This window comes from Sciurus vulgaris (assembly GCF_902686455.1).
Source record: "Sciurus vulgaris genome assembly, chromosome: 12".
Lineage (NCBI taxonomy): Eukaryota > Metazoa > Chordata > Mammalia > Rodentia > Sciuridae > Sciurus > Sciurus vulgaris.
Genome location: NC_136473.1, coordinates 30,499,025 through 30,519,834, shown reverse-complemented (window position 1 = coordinate 30,519,834; position 20,810 = coordinate 30,499,025). Strand labels below are relative to the sequence as shown.

At 37.9% G+C, this 20,810-nt stretch overlaps 1 protein-coding gene across 2 annotated transcripts in view; it reads right to left on the bottom strand.

Annotated features, from left to right (window-relative positions):
• Window positions 1–20,810, bottom strand: part of ITGA8 (integrin subunit alpha 8) — a 232,611-nt gene that overhangs the window by 87,518 nt on the left and 124,283 nt on the right. For both annotated transcript variants that reach the window (XM_079108168.1, XM_079108169.1), the window contains exons 12-13: window positions 16,163–16,368; window positions 13,289–13,480 (exon numbers count right to left, since the gene is read on the bottom strand). In XM_079108168.1, the coding sequence (XP_078964294.1) occupies window positions 13,289–13,480; window positions 16,163–16,368 (398 nt within the window). The remainder of the gene's footprint in view (window positions 1–13,288; window positions 13,481–16,162; window positions 16,369–20,810) is intronic.

Genomic DNA, 20,810 nt, shown 5'->3' with positions numbered 1-20,810 from the left:
GGTTTTGAAAAGTCACTGTAAATACTTGTATACAGGTTTTTGTGTATCTACAAGGCCAATTTTGATTTGCACATTGTCTCTTGTTGAATCTCTCAACAGCCTTTGAATCCCTTTTTTAAATGCAGTGTAGTTCTTCAGATGGAAAGTTAATGAATGAAGGGTAAAAACTAGGAAGTCTACATTCCAGTCCACTTTGCCGCTGGCTTTCTGAACAATTGTTACTTCTCTGGTGAAGCCTTTAAGGGTTTTACATGGGAAAGCCAAGAGCGCAGGAGAATTTGTTGGGGACAACTGCATTCTCTATGCTCTGTGTACAATCCAGGGCTCATCTTAGTTTCTTGACACAAAATTCTTCCTGCAGGTGAGGGTCTCTTCTTGCCTCTATTGACGAATGGCCAGTTTCCAACACTCTCCCTGGTTTTACCAGTCCTCGACGGGAGACCCTGCACGTCACCTCTGTGACTCCACTCTACAACTCATGGCTCCTGTCTGGGCATTGCTGCTGCCTTCACCTCATGGAGTCACCTCCAGCCACTGCCTGTCACTGACCAGGCTCCATTTGTGGTTAGCTTCTTCTTCGGGCACCCAAGCATTTTAAGATGAATGAAGGCTGTCAAGTAGAGTCATTCACTTGGACCTACCAAGGTCTGTTCACTCTCATACAATGATGATATTAAGAGAAATAACAGGATTAGAGACATGCTATGAAATGCTGTGGTTAAAGATGGCATGTAAATCTGGCAATGTCCCCTTGTGAGTGGGCTATGACATTGGTGAGTCTGGTGCTAGAAAAACAGCTCTAGTCTGTGGGAAGGAAGCATTTAGATAAGTCTCCTTAAGTCTGGCAAATGTGTTAATCTAAAAATAGACAGAGGCTGCCTTTCTTCCTGGCTTTTTTATTGCAACATACAAAATATTACTGAGGGGAAGGTTATGAGTTGAGGAAGAAATGTTTGAAAAAAAAATGCATGATTTTTATCCCAGAAAGTAATAATCCTAACAATCTGTCTGAAATGCTTCCAAATGAACTCTGAAGAAAAACATTTATGAGCTTGAACATGGTATTAAGTTGCAACATTCTAATTTACTAAGCGTTTGCTTTCCTTTAAAAAAATCCCACAAAAAAAATAAGAGCGAAATATCAAACGATGAGTGTGCCTTATGAAAATAGTTTTCTGTACATTATTAGCATCCTGTGGCTGCAAGGATTATTTCTTCCCCTTCTCTGGTCTGTTGATCCACTTGCTGAATTCCATGTCACTGCGTCAAAGACATTTCACTGTATCCTTGTCATGGTCACACCAATAAACAATATATGTGCTGAATGTTCTAGGAAAAAGTTCGTTTCTGTAGGACCAGTAGGTCATTTATAAGTATGTGCTATTGGGAATGGTTTGTAGGCTCCAGAAGAGTCCAGCAGCTCACAAGACACTTCCCTTCATGACCAGCCTGATGGATAAACTCATGATTAGAACTTTGTGGGGTTTATAGGCTTGCTAAGTGTCGTAGGCTGAATTGTGTCCATTCCCAAGTCACGTGTGGAAGTTCTAGCTTACAGTAATTCTGTATGTGTATGGATTTGGGGAGAGGGTCTTAAAGAGGTAATGAATTAAAAATGAGTCACATGGGTGAGCCCTAATCCAGTAGGGCCGGTGTTATAAGAAGAAATCAGGACACACACAGAGGGAAGACCATGGGAAGACACAGAGAGTCAATGGTCAGTTACAAAACAAAGAGTGAGCCTTGGAATAAACCAACCCCGTGGACACCTTGATTTGGGGTTTCTAATTCACAAAACTGGGAGGAAAGAAAAGTCCTGAGTGCTGCTTCAACTACCCAGTCCATGGTACTTTGTTATGGCAGCCCATGCAAACCAATACCCTAGGAGACAAATGTGCAAATTTGCAAGGGAAGCATCTGGGAAGGGAAGAACATTCACACCAGTGGTTTCCTGTGCTGGGCACCCTTAGTCAGCAACTTTTTTTTTTTTTTGGTGGTGCTGGGATTGAACCCAGGGCCTTGTGCTTGCAAAGCAAGCACTCTACCAACTGAGCTATATTCCCAGCCCAGTCAGCAACTCTTCACTGAGCACCCACCAGTAGCTAGGCCCTTCCCTACCTGGACAGGTAGGGTTCTGCAGAGAGCTAGTACATGGGCACTCCCAGCACTCGAGGTACTTAGTGTCCATCAATCAACTTGCCAACAGGTCATGTTAAAAACACCGACCAGGACCCACTGAATCAAAGTGTCTAGGTGAGACCTACTTCTCTTTAATCACTCCTATGCAGAGGAGGATATTATTATTAAATCCTTCTCCAGCATACATTTGAGTAAGGGAAATAGTACACATTTTTACAATTGGTGTGAGGCAGCTTTTAGGGACAGAAAAGAAAGAACCTGAGGCAGAGAAGAACTGAGCATCCCCAAATGAGCTTCACTACTCCATAGTTTCATCTGAGATCTGGTCAGACTCCAGGGTTTTTGTTGTTTTTGCATCCTCTTATGAGCAACTTTTAGGGTTGCTAGATTTCAGGTTACAAGCGCTAATGTCATCACAGGAAAATGTTAGTAAAATATGTCAAATGATTGACCTACAGAAAGAATAATATTCTGTGACAATGTTTGCATTTAGAAAGGATTGAAGGGGATTTTCTCACTATACTAATTATTTTGAAAATTGCCCATCTATCATTTAGAAGTGGTTTTAGATATAGATTACTTAAATAATCACCTTGTAGCACAGGAATGGGTCTGGAGCAAAGAACCCAGACCTTAACCTTAGAGCTTGATTCTACCCCTCCACCTCCATTTGGCCAGTAGAGTTAAGAAATAAGAATAATTGACTACGTAGAGTAATTTTTGAATTTGTGCATTTTGCCCACAACAATCCTGATTGGTGGTAGTTTAGTCACTTTTCTTTTATGGCTGGATAAGTTAAGGTTATAAGTCTGTCCCAGGTATAATATGTCCCAGGGTGCAGAGCTGGTCCATGGTGGGTGAAGAAAGGATCACATGAGCCCCTACCCCTGGTGTGGTGCTCTTCCCATTATGCTGGCTACTGACCCTCCTGATCAAGTGACTTGAACAGCAAATTAGCACCTAAACTCCCAGCTAAGATAGAACTAGGGGCAAGAGTTGAATGCTTGGCAAGAATGAGTCTGACACTTTGGAGCCCCTTGTGCTCCCAGGAGAGGAATACCAAAGTTTATTTTCATCATCTCTATTTCTATTTTGATTCTCATTCTGCACAGGAATTAAATAGCTTGCTGGATTAAAGCAGGGCTGGAAGGCACTGGTAGAGAGGAGACAGCAATAATTTATATGCAAAGACGTGTGGTTGTGAGGAAGATGGTCTGCTCACTCATTCATGTCTTCACCCCATTCGTTCTATCAGTCATCCACTGATTCACCCAGTATTGACCAGGGGACATTTATATCAGTCACTGTTTTGAACACCAGAGTTCCAAAGTGAGTAAAACCAAATCCAGTCCTAGCTTTCAGCTCATATTGCATCCAATCTGGTGAGGTGAGAGACATTTATCATGTAATCAAACACTTGTGTGTAATTTTCATCTGAAATACATGTTTTTAGGGAAAGGCTCTTCAGCCAGGGAAGACTTCCTGAAGAAGTGACAGTATTCCTGAGTTCCTCAGTGGGAAGTGAACTCCTGGAAGAATGACCAGGGCACACAAAAACTTTGACACAAAGGGATACATTAAGTGAATGACACTAAAAGGTAATTTAAGATTTGCATATTAATGAGTTAAAAATGACTTAGAGAAAGAATTGTCAGTGGAAAGGCAGGAAAAATGTGAGGTGCTAAGGACGAGGATAGCTTATTCTAATGCTACCTCCCCCTCCTCTCACTGAAAGGAAACATGGTAAGGCACCACATTTTTACTAACTGTATCTTTGCAAGCAAGATCAAGGGTAAATGATATTCTCTCCTGCTCAATGATGCCCAGTGGCATATAGATATAACAGTCATATATAGTTAAGAATCCATTTATTTGGTCAGAGAAATGTGCTATTTTTTTACTACTTTCAAGTAGGATATTATTTAAATCTTCTCTGAAACAGACTGTAGGGTGAATTATGTATGAAAGATTATTATTTGTGGAAGTCTTGTTTTAGAACATAATTCAGGCATGTGAGAGAGTTTGGGTTTCAATTTAAAGTCATCGCTGTGACCTTGGATGTAAGGTGCCGTATTTCAATATGGCTGCCTCATCAAAGGTGAACCAGGGGTAAGGCAGATAGGGACTCCCACAGGTCTTCATACCAGAATAAACAAAATAGAAATATCTCTGGCCAGAGATGTGACAGTTCCCAAGCTGTCATGCTTTCATCTAAGCCTGGGGAGAAAAAAAAACTCAGCATACTAATGCTATTGGATTTGAAAACAATTGTAGATAATTTTCATTTTTGTTTTTCATAAATGCAAATTTTAACTATAGACCACAGTCATTCTCAAGCTCAGTCTGTGGATATCCTCCTTGGAAAGACATCATAAAAACAGGAGTGTGTTTATGGATGACTGGGCACCAGTAGGTAGGTATGCCAGGTTCATTTCAGCTGTACATAGAGTAATCACATAACTCGTATCATGAAGGAGTCAATACAGCTTGAAATCAATTGTAGTGGAGCTATTTACACTGTGAACATTGGTAAAAGGTCCAAATCTTGACTTTTTCTTTTTTGCTCTGTTGGGTGGGTTGTTAACATTTTCCAACATACTCCTGAGTATAAGGGCACATTTCAAGTTAACGACATGGATGGGACCTCCTGAGAGGTATGCAGCATGCTCCCCGGTTGTCCCAGGGATGGGAGGCAGGGTCTTAGTCCACCAGTTCTCGCCCAGCAGGAGCTGAGGGTGGACCTGGGCTTCTCACTTTCAAACGCCTCCACTATACTCACTTGGTTCAGTCTATCACCTTCACGTGGGATTCTTGAATGGCTTTCAAACTCAAGTTTCTTTTCTATTACAACTCATTCTGCTCATTGCTTAAGACCAAGGTCCTTAAAACATCACTTTGAACTCTAAAACATACTGTATTTTCTCATTATTTTCCTAATAGGGTTTCAATTATTCAACACGCTATTCAAGGCCTTTAATTAGCTATCCCCGATTTACCTTTCAACTTTACTTCTCCATTTATGCTTTCATTAATTTAGACCAACACTTCCAAAAATTGCCTTTTAAAAAAGGATATTCCCTTTAATTTCTTTCTTAGATGATCAAAAAAATACAAAAATGTGTGTCTTTAAAATTTTGCAAGGCACACTAACTAACAAAGACATACTAGGTAATGTTTCCATCACAGAAAACCAAGAGTCAGCATTTTTCTTGCCAACTTCCTTAAACAAAATTCTGTATCTTGTAGTCCTAGAAAATTGTGTCCCTTTTTCCTCACTCATGTATCACTGAGTCAAATAATTAATTCACATTGTGATATTCCCAGACATAATAAAGTATTCTCAAGTGTAGGAAATCACCTGGGTCAGATGATGGTCACAATACCTCGAATGCCTGTGACCGTCTGCTCTGTCTCACCTTCTCTGACTTCTGTTAATTGCTTCATTGATACATGCTTCATTGATACTTGTCTTATTCTTTTCTGTTTTTTAATTGAAGCAAGAACTTTTGCTCAGGCTGTGTTCCTCTTCTGGGTTACCTTCTCCATATCACTACTTATAATTTTACCTCTATCTACGATCCTGCTTTACTTATGTCCTCATGAAACTTTCTTTGATTGCCTTAGCAAGAAGCATTCTCTCTTTTGAACTCATTTGTTACTTCTTGACTTTTTAAATAACCTTCTCATAGGCTGCCTTGTAGGACAGCTAATTGTCAGATGCTTTCTCTCCTTGATTACATTGTTCCCTACGGGCCCCCATATGTCAATACATTAGGTCATTTATAATTAATTAATGGCTGGTACTAGATGCTATTCACAATGCCAAGCACTTAATAACATCTAACTTACCCTCCAAAACATTCCTTTAAAGGAAAGCTATTATTAGGCATTGTTATACCTATTTCCCAATAAGGAAAATGAGGCTTAAGAATATAGAGAAACTTGTCAAGGTCCCACATTCAGTCATTGTTACTGTTAGGATTTGAACTCAGGCCCACAAGAGTGGGATTTTTTGTTGTTGTTATTTAATTCAGTGTTGTATCTTTAACTTCCAGAACAGTGCCAAGCACATGGAAGGCCCTCAAGACATCTTTGTTGAATAAATTAATAGCTGCATTTCTAAAAGCACAATCTCTTAAACATTGTATAATCTGTAAATAGTATACCATCATCATCATCTTTAAAATAAAAAGAAAATTGGTAGCTCTTGTCAACATTAGCTGAACAGTATTAACATTGCCCAAATATTGCCCAAATTGTGATTGACTAAAATACAGAAACTCTCACTTACAGAATATAAACTAAATAATAAAAACATGGTTTAGTGATTTCAACTAATGTTGATGGTTAAGAATATAGCTTTAACACATGAGAACATGATAATCTATGTAATTCAGTGCATTGTAAGTCTTAGTGGCCATGAGAATACCTAGTGTCTGAATCTTTCCTGATTGCTAAATGCCACTCTTCAAAGGAAAAAAAGACACTGGAGGCAACTGGAAGGAGTTCCTGAACACCAAATATGGGACAAATTCAGGAACAAAGCAAAAAGAGCAATGGCTTATGATCTATAAATTAAAATACATGTCTATGAATGCATACCAATATAAATAAATGAGTGAATAAACAAATGGAGGGGAAGGCATTCTTTTTCTTATATTAGAATTGCAATTAATGAAATTAGAAGGAGTGATGAAAAGAGAAAATCCCAACTGGACAGTTATAATTGTTACAGGTAAGAATCATCGGTGGATGCTTAGATTCGTGGACCAGAGTGCGATGAGAAACAAGATATTTGTATAGTCTCATATTAGCTCTTCGGAGATAGGGGAAAACATCCTGGGGAAACCTGGCCCATAGCACCCTGCGCAAGGGATCAAAGTGCAAGAGACAACAGACCTCACATATCTCCAGGCACACGATGCAGGGTCCAACATGACACATGGTATTCTTGCCAAATATGCATAAGCTCAGTCTAATTGTGAGCAAACATCTGGAAATCTAAATTCAGGGACACTCTTGAAAACTGGCTAATACCCTTCAAAAGTGTCGTATTTGTGACAGCAAAGAATGACCAAGGGACTATCTGTGACAAGGTGGAGAAGACTAAACTAATGAGATAGTTAAATGCAACAAGGGATCTTAGATTGGATCCTGGACTTAAAAAAAAAAAAAAAAAAAAAAAAAGAATATAAATGGAACAAATGATGAAATTATGTAGAATTTCCAACAGATCTAGTGATCATTCAATATTTCATTGTACTGCAGATGTACAAGGTATGGCTACGAGGGGAAGCCATGTGAGGGGCTTATCAGACACTAGCATTTTTTGCAACTTTTCTGTGAGTCTGGAATTTTTTCCAAAAAACAGTTAAGATAGTCTTGTATAATTTCACTAAGGCTTTTTTTTTTTTTTTTTTTAAAAGATAAATCCTTAGTAATCTACTCAATATTGCAGAGCAATCTGTGGTGGCAGAATATCTAGATATTTGTGGAATAATAGAATTAAAGAATTTTAGAGTTTAAAAAAATTGTAAAAAAAACCCAATTCATACATCTACTTTATTTGTAGTAGAAAAAGAAAGGCCCAGAGAAGTTGAGGTATTAACATCACAGTTGGGAGAATTAGTTCTAGAACTCAGGCCCTTTAACTCCCAATTCCTTTTTACTTCCACTTTGTGACACTACTTGATTCAGGTCCATGAACTTTTTCAGTATTATTAATTCAATTCAATCCAAATTCAAAAGATATTTTTACAAGAAATGTAACATTCTACTTTCTAATGTGTTTATAATGAAATTATGAAAATCTTGCTCTAAAGGAATGTAATGTTTTGCTTTTCATACAAACTTGAGTAGCAGTTTGAGAAGTAAAAATAAACTTTTACTACAAGATTTGAACTTAGTTCAACTAAACTTGATCAATTTCAAGGAAGCTCAAAATTAATTAAAATGCATCATTCTCCTTGGGCAGAGACACCCCTTTATTTCCACTTGAGTGTAGATTCTCTCTTTGTGCACTTATTTGCTTACATTACACACACACACACACACACACACACACACACACACACATACACACACACACACACACACACCACTCATTAAAACAGATGATGGGTCATTTTATTTCATTGAATGTAATTGTATGAAATGACTTCATGACATAATCATTGCATATTAGTGGGCTTGAATGAAACAGTAATAGTCTTGACATCCAGCCCATGTTTTCCTTCAGTTTTTATTGCCTGAAAGATTTTTGCTCCTCAACAAAACCTGCCCTTCCCCCTCCTCCACCCTCTCATGTCTGGGCTATGCATTTAGCAGATGGTGTTGTTATGCAATTATGTTTAACGGGATTAAACTAGATCACTGAATTTTAGGAATCCTGACCATCACAGCTGTTTTTCTTCTGAAATGCTTTCACTCAATTAATGTGTGCAAGATACCCTTCCAGTCAATTCTCAATTTCCAATGAGCACCAACATGGAAACCTAAACACATCTACATTTTGAATAAGAAAAGTAAGTTGGGTGCTAGAAAGGAAAATACTTATGACTCCTATTTCTGTATATGTGACAGTGACGATATTTGTTACCAAAAAAAAAAAAAAAAAAAGTTCTAAAAAAGTATTGGGCAGATACATTAAACATTAGGAAAATGATTGCCCACATTTCTGTAATAGAATCTCCACAACTCTCCCCATGTCTGTCCAAGATATGGTTCTTTTCTCAGGTACCCTGCTCAAAATTCCAGGTGGTCTTTTATAGTCACCTCTTCTTACTGCTGCTGCTTTTCTGCTTTCCATCACAGCTGGTCAAGATCAAGTCTAGTCTATTTTTCACTTCCACCAGTTTGTTGATTCCTTCCCTTCAAAGCCCACTGTTATCACACTGGTTCCCACCTGATTCATATGTAATTAAATATCTTTCAATGGCTGAGAGGGAAGAGCGTCTTCCATCCCTGGTACCCTGTAAAGCACAGCAGTGAGGGATGAGAGAAGTCCCTGGTCCCTCATCTCCCACCTTGGGGTGGGAGTGAAGAGGAATTCAGAGTGAATTTCATCACACTGGGCAACAACCTCATGATTTGGGGGGAACCTTCTACTGAGGGTCCAGCAATAAGAATTTTTTGAGTGGTTCTTCACCTAGCAGGGTCCCAGGAAATACATCTTTACTCTCATATTCCCAATTGTCTGGGCCAGAGGAAGCAAATGTAGCACTGTAAGTTAAACTTGGGAACCATGGAAGTTTACTTATTTGAGCAAAAGAAAAGAATATCAACAAGCTGTGCAGAATGCCTCCAAAATATATACAGTTTGGTTTTAAAAGTCATTTAAAGAGCTGCTGTTTATTAAACAAGTTCTATACAATCTCATTGTAACTTAAATATATGATCTCACTTCATTTCATAAAGTTATCTTCTCTCATTTTCACACCAACATATTCTTTTCTATTTCTATATACAAGAAAACTGAAATTCAGAGAGGCCAAGACATTTCTTTACTCTTATGTAACTAGAAACCAGTGGGGTCCAATTTTAAAACCCAGTCTGTTTGTTTCTAATGTCCTAGGCTGCAGTTTTTCAAAATCATATGTGAACCCAACGTGACTGGGAAGTAGTTTCAATTCTGTGCATGGCATTCAAATTTATTTTCTTTGCTATTCTAAGTTATTCAGGACATTTTGTAAAAATCCTCTCCCAACTTAGAAAGTGCAAGCCGCCCTCCCCCACCCAAGCAAAGTAGGTCTTTTTGGCTCCATAATACCAGATAAGGACGTGGAAACTCAAAAAAGTCAAATAACCCATTGAGTGCCAATTGAACCAGTGTTGGATAGGAATCCAAAATCAGGCAGCCTGGTTTCCTTTCCCCTGTCCACAGCCACTCCATTATCCTTAATAAGGTTATTTTTATATTAGTTTGATGTTTTCCAAAAAGAAAGAAGTGGTGTGTCAATCTTACCACTCACCTGATATGTGTAAACATATACATACAAACAAATATAAACACACACACACACACATATATATATGAGTGCATCTATGTGTGTATGAAAGATTAATGATAATATTCTAATGAGTGTGCCCTGTATTTATCTTCTATGCAATGGTTGTATGCTTTGGACTTATATCAGTAGTTATAATTACAAAAATATTAACAACATAATTGATCCCATTCCTGCTCTTTCTAACATTCTTCCCTCCCAAAGACAAGAAGGCTGAGTGGTCCTGCTTAAAGACATATGTAACTTGCAGAACAGATCATGTGATAATCCAATTGTTTCATTCCAATTGTGGCTGCTAAACATTTTGGTACCTAATAAGGGGAAAACATGCTCATTCATCTCAAGAATGGGAAAAGTAACCCTGCTGGATGTCATCAGTGTTGGTAAGCACAGTTTCTGAGGTGTGTTCCATTTCTTAAGGATTCCAAGTGGTTTGACTTGTTTCAATTCAGAATTTCTAATTTCTTTTGTCTTTGCATTTGTTTTCTCATGATGCTACAGGTGACGAGGTAGATGCAGTCATGAGATCTGAGATTTTTGTTTCTGGTCTATTTAGAATGGAAGAATTGGATCAGGGCCACTGAGAACACATGACTTTTAAAATGCATGTGAATTTTAAAATGTGCCCCTGACCCTTCCTGAGTGGAAGGAATCTCCTGGAATATGAATCTGCACCCACTTGTTCCTTGGCTGGGCATAACCAGTACATTTGCAGCAACCCTGGTCCTGGAATTAGCTCAGGTTCTGGAAGTAATCAGGGGATCTGGAGGTGCTTGAATATAGGGCTACAGGGCCTGTACATTTTCTTCTGGTAAAGCTTTTAATTAAGACCAAATGATTATAAAATTTCTAAAAGCCAACAATATTTTCCTCATAAAATATTTTAAAATTCACAAGCATAATATTCAGCAATATGTTGAATTTTTTCAAGAACTATATTATTCTGTTCCAAAAAAGACTTGTACTTGCAAGACTTAAATATTTCATGAATTCTCAAATTCTTACATTCTATGGATTGCCTGGAGAAAGGCAAGAAAAGAGCCAAGATAGAGAATTATCTCTCAGTTCAGCGTGAAGATTCCTTCATGTCTTGAACACCTAATTTGTGGAACTGAGAAACTAACACTGAGCACGTTCAGAGGGGTCATGAAGTTTTGAGCAGACTCCAAAGGGAAATCTTGCTGAATCTGAATTATTCATGACTGGTGTCAAGAACAGCTACCACCTTAGCCCCAACTCCCTCAGCACCTAGAGTTCTGGCTGAGACCAATGCCTCCCACTGCTTGGGGGAGCATCCCACCTGTCCATGGGTGGGTAAAATTATCCCAGACTCACAATATTTAAAAATCACTATTTTCTCCACATTTCTGGTCCTCCTTCATGCTTTCTGTTTTGAGGAATGGCACCACCATCCAGCTAGTCACCAAAGCCAGAAAACTGGAAGTCATTATAAAATCCTCCCTCTCCTTCACCCATCCTCTATACAACTGTCACCAAATGATTCCATTTCCCAAAGCCCTCTTCAACCATCCACTTCTCCACATCTGCACTGCCACTCCTGGGATCCAAGTCACTGCCAATAACACTGGTGGGACTCCCTGCCAACCTCTTCTTCACACCAAAGCCAGAGTGAAGCTTCCAAAGTGCCTCCTCATTCTCCTCACCATAGAGACCAAACCCAAAATGGTGTCTCCATCCAACTCCAGCTTCTCTCTCCGGCCTCCTACTCTCCTGAGCGATAGACTGCCTTTTTTGAACAAGACATCCTTCACTTCCTTTGCCTGGTGGAAGGCACGGCCATTCTGTCTGTCCAATTCCCTGGTTCTGAGAGTGAGGGAAGGAAGCCTAGCTCAGGCCCAGTGAATACCAATCGATTTCCAAATTAACTGTACACCTAAACTGCAACCCAGGAGTTGAATTTCACTAATCGCCTTGACATATGTTGGGTAGGAATAACAAGGGATCTAGAATTTTGACTTATTTAAAATTAGAATATATTATGCAGGAGACCCCAAGCCCCCCTCCAAAAACAGAAAAAGTAACCATCTTTGACTATTCTAGTATATCATGGCCTAAGAAAATAACTAAATGCTCTTGATAGTACCACAGGTAGAAAGCATTAGAATACAACATACTAGCAAATCCTCTTTGAGCCCACTACAACATCCATGTTGGTGTTGTGAAAGGTTTCTGGCAAATTTATAAAAATGTGTAATGTTATCCTTTTTGCCTAATCCCAGAGGAGAAGAGAAAGCCAACATATTGAAATTAATGATGTATATTTAGGCAGTCAGCTTATTGGACTGCTGCCCCAAACCAGAGAAAACCCTACATATGGAAAATTCCCAACCAGGGGAGGCACTGGTGGGAAGAGACAAGGTTTTAATAAACAGCTGAAACTGTCAGTTAACTATTAATGATTTCTCAGCATTTATTGAAACCATTTTAAAATAACCAACATAAAAGTGAAAAAGTGAACCATAAAACCAAGAAGGCTAATGTTCTTTGCTACATATTCTGACCATTGAAATAATCCTTTAAGACAAACCCATATTTTCATGTGGCATACACGACATGAATTATCTATCAGCACTTTATGGATTTCCTTGCACCCTGAATTTGATTGAGGTAATCAAGAAGAGTTTATGATTCCTATCAGAGACCACTTTTTTTCTACTTAAAATATTCAGTCTATCTTTGGAAGGTTCCAAAATATGGCTGGAAAATATTTATGCTCTAAAAACATGAGTCTTATGACAGAAAATGTTGAGGTTCGTATATTGATTAATTGGAACAGTGAGCATAAATGGAATTACTGGGCTAAAATAAATTATTCTAGAAAGGTGTCTAATGTACACTGCGTGTCAATAGAGACCAAATTACTGCAGGGTTTCAATGAGAACCGGGCCTGCACAGTTGACAAGTTTTATGTCCACTGCAGCTTTTTAAACCATCTTGCCTCTTTAACACTGTCTCTTGCCTGGAAAGGGGAAGTTTGTTTTGTTTTCCTTCAAATTCTCATGAAAGTGTCTAAGCTCAACCTTTGTCTTTATGAGAGAACTGCTTACACATGATCCCTTTTGCAGAGAATGGAAACCTGCCAGGAAGCAGACTCTCACACGGGAAAAGAAAGAAAACCTTACCTGGGTAATCATTCTTGTCAATGTCTGAATCTCCTCTTAGAGAAAAACCAAATCCAGAAGGGACAGTCTGTGAGGCCCAAGTCCCTTGCAGAATCTGGGAAGCCTTGATGTTCAAGCCGTTCTCATTCCCGTTGAAAATGAGCACTTGACCTCTTCGATCCTTGCCTGCAAAGGGCACGCCAATGGCGATGTCTACAAGCAGAGACACAGAAACATACTTTGAAATACAGAAGAACGTTTTAGAAACATAAGGACAATCGAAGAGCAATATCCTAAAATCCGAAGGGTTTATTATATTTTCTAGAAGGATTCAGTAGTACTGCAGCAACAGAAAATTATCGGCTGCCTTTATCTATCTGACACGCATTTACTGAGTGTTTACTACATGCTGGGTGAGTGGGTACAACAGTGAGTTGGACACTCAAGTCTCTGCCTGTGTTTAGAAACTGTATGTTCTAGTGCAGGGAGCAGACCTTTAGAATGGAGACATAATCAAAAAATATCAAAGGTGATCGCTGTGTAGAGAATCTTTATATTGATAATCTAGAGTGTGAGAGTGTTGTCTTAGATGAGTTGATCAGAGAAGGGTGTCAAGTGGCTGGCAAAGAAACTGAAGTCCAGGGACAAAGAGGGACCAACCACATGAACCTTAGAGGGAGGAACACTCCAAGCAAAGGCAATGGCCCAAGGATGACCTCCATGAGTGCTAGGTAGGGAAGGGGGAAACCAGGTCAAATCCAGATCACAGGGCTGGTGGACCAAGTGAGGTACATTTGTGAGTACTTAAGAGTTGTTTCTTTCTTATTTTTTTTTATTGCTTGTTCTATTTCGTTATACATGACAGCAGGATGCATTTTGATTCATTGTTCACAAATGGAGTATAGTTTTCATTTCTCTGGTTGTACAGGATGTAGAGTCACACCATTTGTGTGATCATACATGGACATAGGGTCATGATGTCTGCCTCGTTCAAGCTTTTCTACCCCCTGCCTCTCCCCTCATTTCCCTCTACGCAATCCAAAAGAAAACAAACAAACAAAAGCCCTCATTCACAAAGATGACACTGTTAATGGTCACCTAGTCCTATGAGCTAGGCAAGACCCATTTAATAGTTGAGGATATTGGGGAAACTAGTGAGGACCATAGTACCTGACTCCCACCCAGATACACAGTTTACCTGCCACACGGTCTGTTTTTCAGGTTTTTCCTGAGCAATAAGCATAAATACATAGTTGTATTTGAAAAAGAATTTCCTCAAAACAGTAACATAAGATTCCAAGATAGTGGACCACGGTGGGGTCCTTGTTTGTAACGTTCTTTAGTTTCTCTGTTCCTGGGTCAGAGAGGATACAACTGAATGAACTGGGACTCGACTTTCATAACCTTAATGAGGATTACAAGTCTGCTTTCATTTAGCAGGTCAAGATAAATGAAAGGTCAGAATTCAGACCTCATAGAAGGTACATTGTCATGGGGTAGGGAAAAGGCATACTTCCTTCTCTTCCTTTGAGTCAGTGACTTGATTTCTGTCCCCTCCGTTAAGCCCCAGTAATGTGGCATTATTTTACCTACTCCTGACTCCAGATACCAAGGCTTAGAGTCTAAGACCCTTTTGACGGGATTAAAACAGCTTCTTTTTTCTCTTAGAAGTATCATAAAGGGTTTAAGAGATGAAAACAATCACTCATAGATAATTGCACATTATTATTTCACTGAGGTGTTAGGAAATTGCATATGATGAGCAGCAGCAAATCACTTAAAGGAGAACTCATCATTTGTCATTTCCTTGGAATCATAGTTTTTAATATGTTTTCTGGTACTTTAAAAATTACTAGGGCTGGGATTATAGCTTGATGATAGAACAGTTGTACGGTACTGGGTTCAATCCTCAGCACCACATTAAAAAAAATAAATAAAGGTATTGTGTTCATCCAGAACTAAAAATATATTTTTTTTTAATTACTAAACACACATTACCTAGAAATATTCTTTTGTGGTACTGGAGATTGAATCCAGAGGTGCTCTACCACTGAGTTACACCACCAGCCCTTTTTACTTACTTATTTTTTTGAGATAGGGTCTCACTAAGTTGCTGGCATTGGCTTTGAACTTGTGATCCTTCTGCCTTGTCCTTCAAAATAGTGGGGATTAGAAGAATGCACCACTGTACCTAACTAAAATTGTTTTCTCAAAGAAAGCAAGAGTTCAATAACACTTGCCAAAATACAAATGAATTCTGATCTGATGTGAATACTTCCAAAGTTATTTTTGTACAGCAAGTTCCTGTTATATCCTCAACTGTAATCTAGAAACTCACTAGGTCCTTAACTTAAAAATCCTAAAATGTATATAAAATTTTGTGTGAATTTGCATATTTTTCTGAGGAGAGGGTACTTAAAAGGCATCTGTGACCTTCCAACATAAAGAACTGCAATCCTATACTAAGAATTTAGCACCACTTCATTGCAAACATTGAAAATGCCTTTAAAATGGAGTTTACAAACCAATAACAATTCAGCATAAACTATTCGTAATCCATATAGGTTAGTCAGAAGGCAATATACTTGCTAATATATCAGCATGTATTTATTTGCCTTGACTCTTTACGTATAGAAGATTCTCTAGCTCGCCTTGAGTCACCATTGAGAGCTCTTGTAGGACACCTTAATTGAACATGAGGAAATTTCCATGTGATATCTCCAGTAGTCAAACCATGAAACTTAAAGTTGCCTTGAGAGTTTAATAGTTTATTAAAAACCAAAAATAACTATACTGTCCACACCATATGAATACTTTAAAATGTCCATTGATTCCTTCATACAGCAGTAACATGAAATTAGACATAAATAACTTCCATGCATTGATTTAAATTACCATTGTATCCATCTTGGTTCAGGTCCCCTAAGTGCGCAATAGCACTACCAAATCTTCCAAAAGTCTCGGTGCCTGTGAGGACCTGTGGGTCTTGGAAGAGGAGGGCACTCACTTGCAAATACAGGTAGACTTGCCCTACTTCTTTAGGGTTACTCTCAAATTCACGTTCCATAAAGAGAGGTGCCCCAATCAATATGTCATCCATCCTGTAGGGATCAAAGACAGCGGTCAGCAAACCGGAAGACAGAAGACTGTGGTATATTCCTAATAGGCTAGATTTGTACATTTTTATTGATATTTTTCCTTTTCTGAGGATCAATTTACAATGATTGGGTTTCTTTCATGGCTTTGTTATGTCTATGAGATAGAATGTTGTTAGAACATATGAATTGTTAAATTATCACAGGGAACTTTTTAACTCTGTTGAAAATGATTACTTTAAGAAAACCACAGATTTTTCACCCTTTCCACCTTTTTAGTGCATTTCCAGAAGCTGTAGTTATACAAGGAAAATATGTCAGAACACCTAAGGAGTTTTTCCAGAAGGAGATCAGAGTTTGTCTACAATGTATGTAACTATAGACCTAATTATACAGCTTTCTTTCAGTAATGAGGTTTAAAATTTGTCTTTCCCTTTCCTTTTGCTATCTCTAGCTAAATAAAAAAGAAACCAGAGAAGTGAATAGTGCTGGCTAGAAAACCAGAAACAATTTTCATCTCAATTGAAAACTTATAGTCATTCTTTGTATATGTCAATGACAGCAGGAAACAAATGGATGACTTTTAGGGTTTAAAAATTCAAGAAACAGACACCTAAACAAATTACTTAGAGATGAAGACATTACCATCAGGAGAATAAAAAACAGTGGCAGTACTCAAAGGTGTTTCCTTCACAGAGAAAAATAGAACAGATAACTTAATTTTTTTTTTTTTTTGCCATGAACCTTCTCAGTTATTTGATTTTTATTTTAAAAATTTAAAAAGTCAGACAATTCTTAAGGTCGTACATGATATGGAGACTCACTGGTGGTATATTTATATATGAACATAGGCAACCACAAGAATGGGATCCTAATTGGATAAGTTATACTCCATGTATGTATAATATGTCAAAATATACTCTACTGTCACGTGTATCTAAAAAAAATTACAAAAATTTTAAAGGAAAAAAATGTTTGAAGAGTCACACCAACAAAAATGCATGGTTTGCCCTCTACTGATGACCAAAGTTTGCCTGAAGGCAGCCCTATCCTGGCAGATGCAATGACACGAAAGGCCACTTAAAGCTGAAATAAATACAAATCTTCATGTGATGTTTATGTGTATGTAGATTAGGTAATGCTGGAGTTTGCCAAGTAACATAATTGCTGAAATATTATTATGATATAATTTAAGTTTGTATCATTAATATATTACTACCAGTATTATATCATTAATATAGCAAGTATATTAATACCATATATAAGATATGTACTAAAAGTATACCTTATTGATATATTAATGTAAATCCTATTAATATTAGTATAGCATGTAAATCATATATATGCTGTATATTTTTAAACTCATTAATATTTAAGGTCAAGGATAAGCTAAGGGCAGTTACTGATAGCCAGAATCTGCTTGCAGATCTGAGTGGTCTGAAAGGCACCAGCAACACTGTGTCTGTTCTCTTTAAATTTTCATCTTGCCTATGGTGTTTGTCTACTGTCTGTTTCTCAGTGTAAGTCACAGGGATTCCATGTTCCTACTAGGTTTGAGATACTATGAAGATCATATGATAAGTTATTTAAAGAATACAATGATGACTTCTAGATGAATTAATTAGGTCTCTGATTAATTTACAAGTGAGGTTAAATTGTTACTCACATAAGTATAAACAAGGCAGGCTGGGAACAGTAATATGGGGGATTCAAGTTGGAATCACAGACGGGCTAGAGGCTGGGTACTTAGAGGGAATTAGGGAAGGTTCCTTGGAGGAAATGGCATGGGCCCCGGGGGCAATTCTGACAGGGGGGCCTGGAGGTGAGATTTCCAGAGGGTAGTGTTGTCCTGAATGAAGTCAAGGCACCCTGGGTGGGGGGTGGCTCCATGCTAGGAGGATTCCAACATATTTGATTGAAAAAGTAAAATATACAAAGAATTCTTAGAATTCAACAATGCAAGTTAAGAATGATATATTACAATTGCATGTTAGCTATAGTATTATTATATATAATACTACATACTATTTTTATAATTTACATTATATATCTATAATATATAATAATAAAGAACAAGGAAAAAAAAAAACCAAATAAAAAGTGGACAAAAGATCTGAATAGATACCTCATTACAGAAGGTACAGATGGCAAAAATGTATGTGAAAATATGATCAACATCATATATCATTAGGAATTACAAATTAAAACAATGAGATACTACTACAAATCTCCTTGAATGGCTAAGGTCCAAAATGCTGACACCACCAAATGTTGGCAAGGATGAGGAGCAAAAGGAACTCTCCTTCATTGCTGGTGGGAATGCAAAGTGAGGCAGCCCTTTGGAAAGCAGTCCAGCAGTTTCTTACAGAGCTAAATATAGCCTTATCATTTGATCTCATGTTTGTGTTCCTTGGCGGTTGCCAAAATGAGTTTTTAAAGCATGTCCACACAGAAACCTATACACAAATGTTTACAGCAAAATTGCCAAAACCTGGAAGCAACCAAGATATTCTTCGGTAGGTGAATGGATAAACAAACTGTGGTATATCACACAATGGAATAGTATTCAGTAATTTTAAAAAAAAATGGGCTATGTAGCCCATATGGAGGAACCTAAAATGCATATTACTAAGTGAAAAAGGCCAGTGCAAAAAAGGCTACATACTGTGAGATTCTAACGATATAACGTTCAGGGAAAGGCTAAACTATGGGGTCTGTAAGAGCATTGGTTGCCAAGGATGGGAGATGGAGGGCATGACCAGGAAGAGAACGGGATTTTGAGGGCAGTGAACAATTCCATATGACATGGTAATGGTGGCTTTATGTTGGTATGCATTTGGCGAGACCCATATCACACAAAAGGGAACCTTCACGTAAACTATGCTCTTTCATTAATGATGTATCCATGTTAGTTCATCAGCGGTAACAAAGGTACCACACCAATGCAAGATGTTAATAATGGGCAACTGAAGGGGAAGAAGAGAGACTATAGGGAAGCTCTCTGTCCTTACTCAGTTTTTCTGTAAACTTGTAAACCCAGAATTTTAGGTTTGTTCACATGGCTTTTCCTGCTGGATAGAGGAGAACAGGGATCTATGGTCCTCCAGTGCCTGGCCTTGCCTGCGGGGAGCCCTAGTTACCTGTTCCTGTCATTATCATTGTCCCTATGAAGTGGCATTTGTCAAACACCTAGTTGTGTATATGGTTGCCTCCTACTTCAGAGTAAGACATCCAATGTCGCTGGTTCCTTACTGCAGAGATTTAGCAAGGCCATGTTTGATTCAGTAGAGAAGGAACAAGCCATACAATTGGCCCCTGAGGGTTTGAACATGACGGACTGACTCAATTGGCTCCATACCTTCCTCACTGCAAACATTGAATTCTAGAAATGGAAATTATTTGACCTATCATTGTGAAGGCCTGGCACATCCATGGAATCCTTGGATTTTCAAAGTAATATGACAAAGTAATATGATTTATTTTCTTAGAAATATGTTTCCCCAGATACTTAACTGTCCTGAAATGTTTTTAGCTCCAAAAAGACAAAGAGGCATTTGTTCTTAATTTATGATTATGCTCTCATAAAGTGGAGACACAATAACTGTCTTGGACTTAATTGATCCAGTGTGCCTCGTAGATTATTTTGGACTTAGTATTGTATTAGCAATACCACTTAATCATGGTATATATTATTGTTTAGGCTGGTGTTTTAAAACCTTGATTTGTAACTCATTAGTGGGTTATGAAATCAACATAATGGGTCTCTGCCAGCAATTTTTAAAAATAAAATAGAATACAATAATAGAAGGTAGAGTAAATGCATTGTACATAATAAAGATAATATTGTCTTGTGAAATTTTCATTTCAGTTGTGTGTGTGTGTGTTTGTGTGTGTGTGCATGTGGGTGTACTGGGTTGTAATATCTATCTATGGACCACAAAGAATGGTTGGAAAACCACCGTAGTAGACTATGTGTGCCATTAAGCTATTTCAAAAATTGCCACATCCTCTTGTTAAATAAACGCAAATAAAGCTTAAAAAATTTAAAATACTTATTAGTAAAGATGACTTTTGTTGACCTTCTGATAGGTATAACAAGCTGGGTACCATTCTAAAAGAATAAACATACATGCATACAGAGAGAGAGAGAGAGAGAGAGAGAGAGAGAGATTTTAAAAATATATTTTAATCTAAAAAATAGCAGTGATTGATGAAAAAAGAATATTAATTATGTGATGCTGCTAAAAACCATTTCCTCTGGGTCAGGTTAGTTGTTGTTTGGACAAGATTTAAGTCATTATGTAAAGGTATTTCATAAAAATAGGATGTGTACATAAACTTCATTTTATTGGAAATGTCAAACTCTTTAAATCTCAGTGCATCCTTCATACAGGTTTTATTTTCATCTCGCTTTAATGTCTGAGTCTACTCTGATAATACCATGTGAG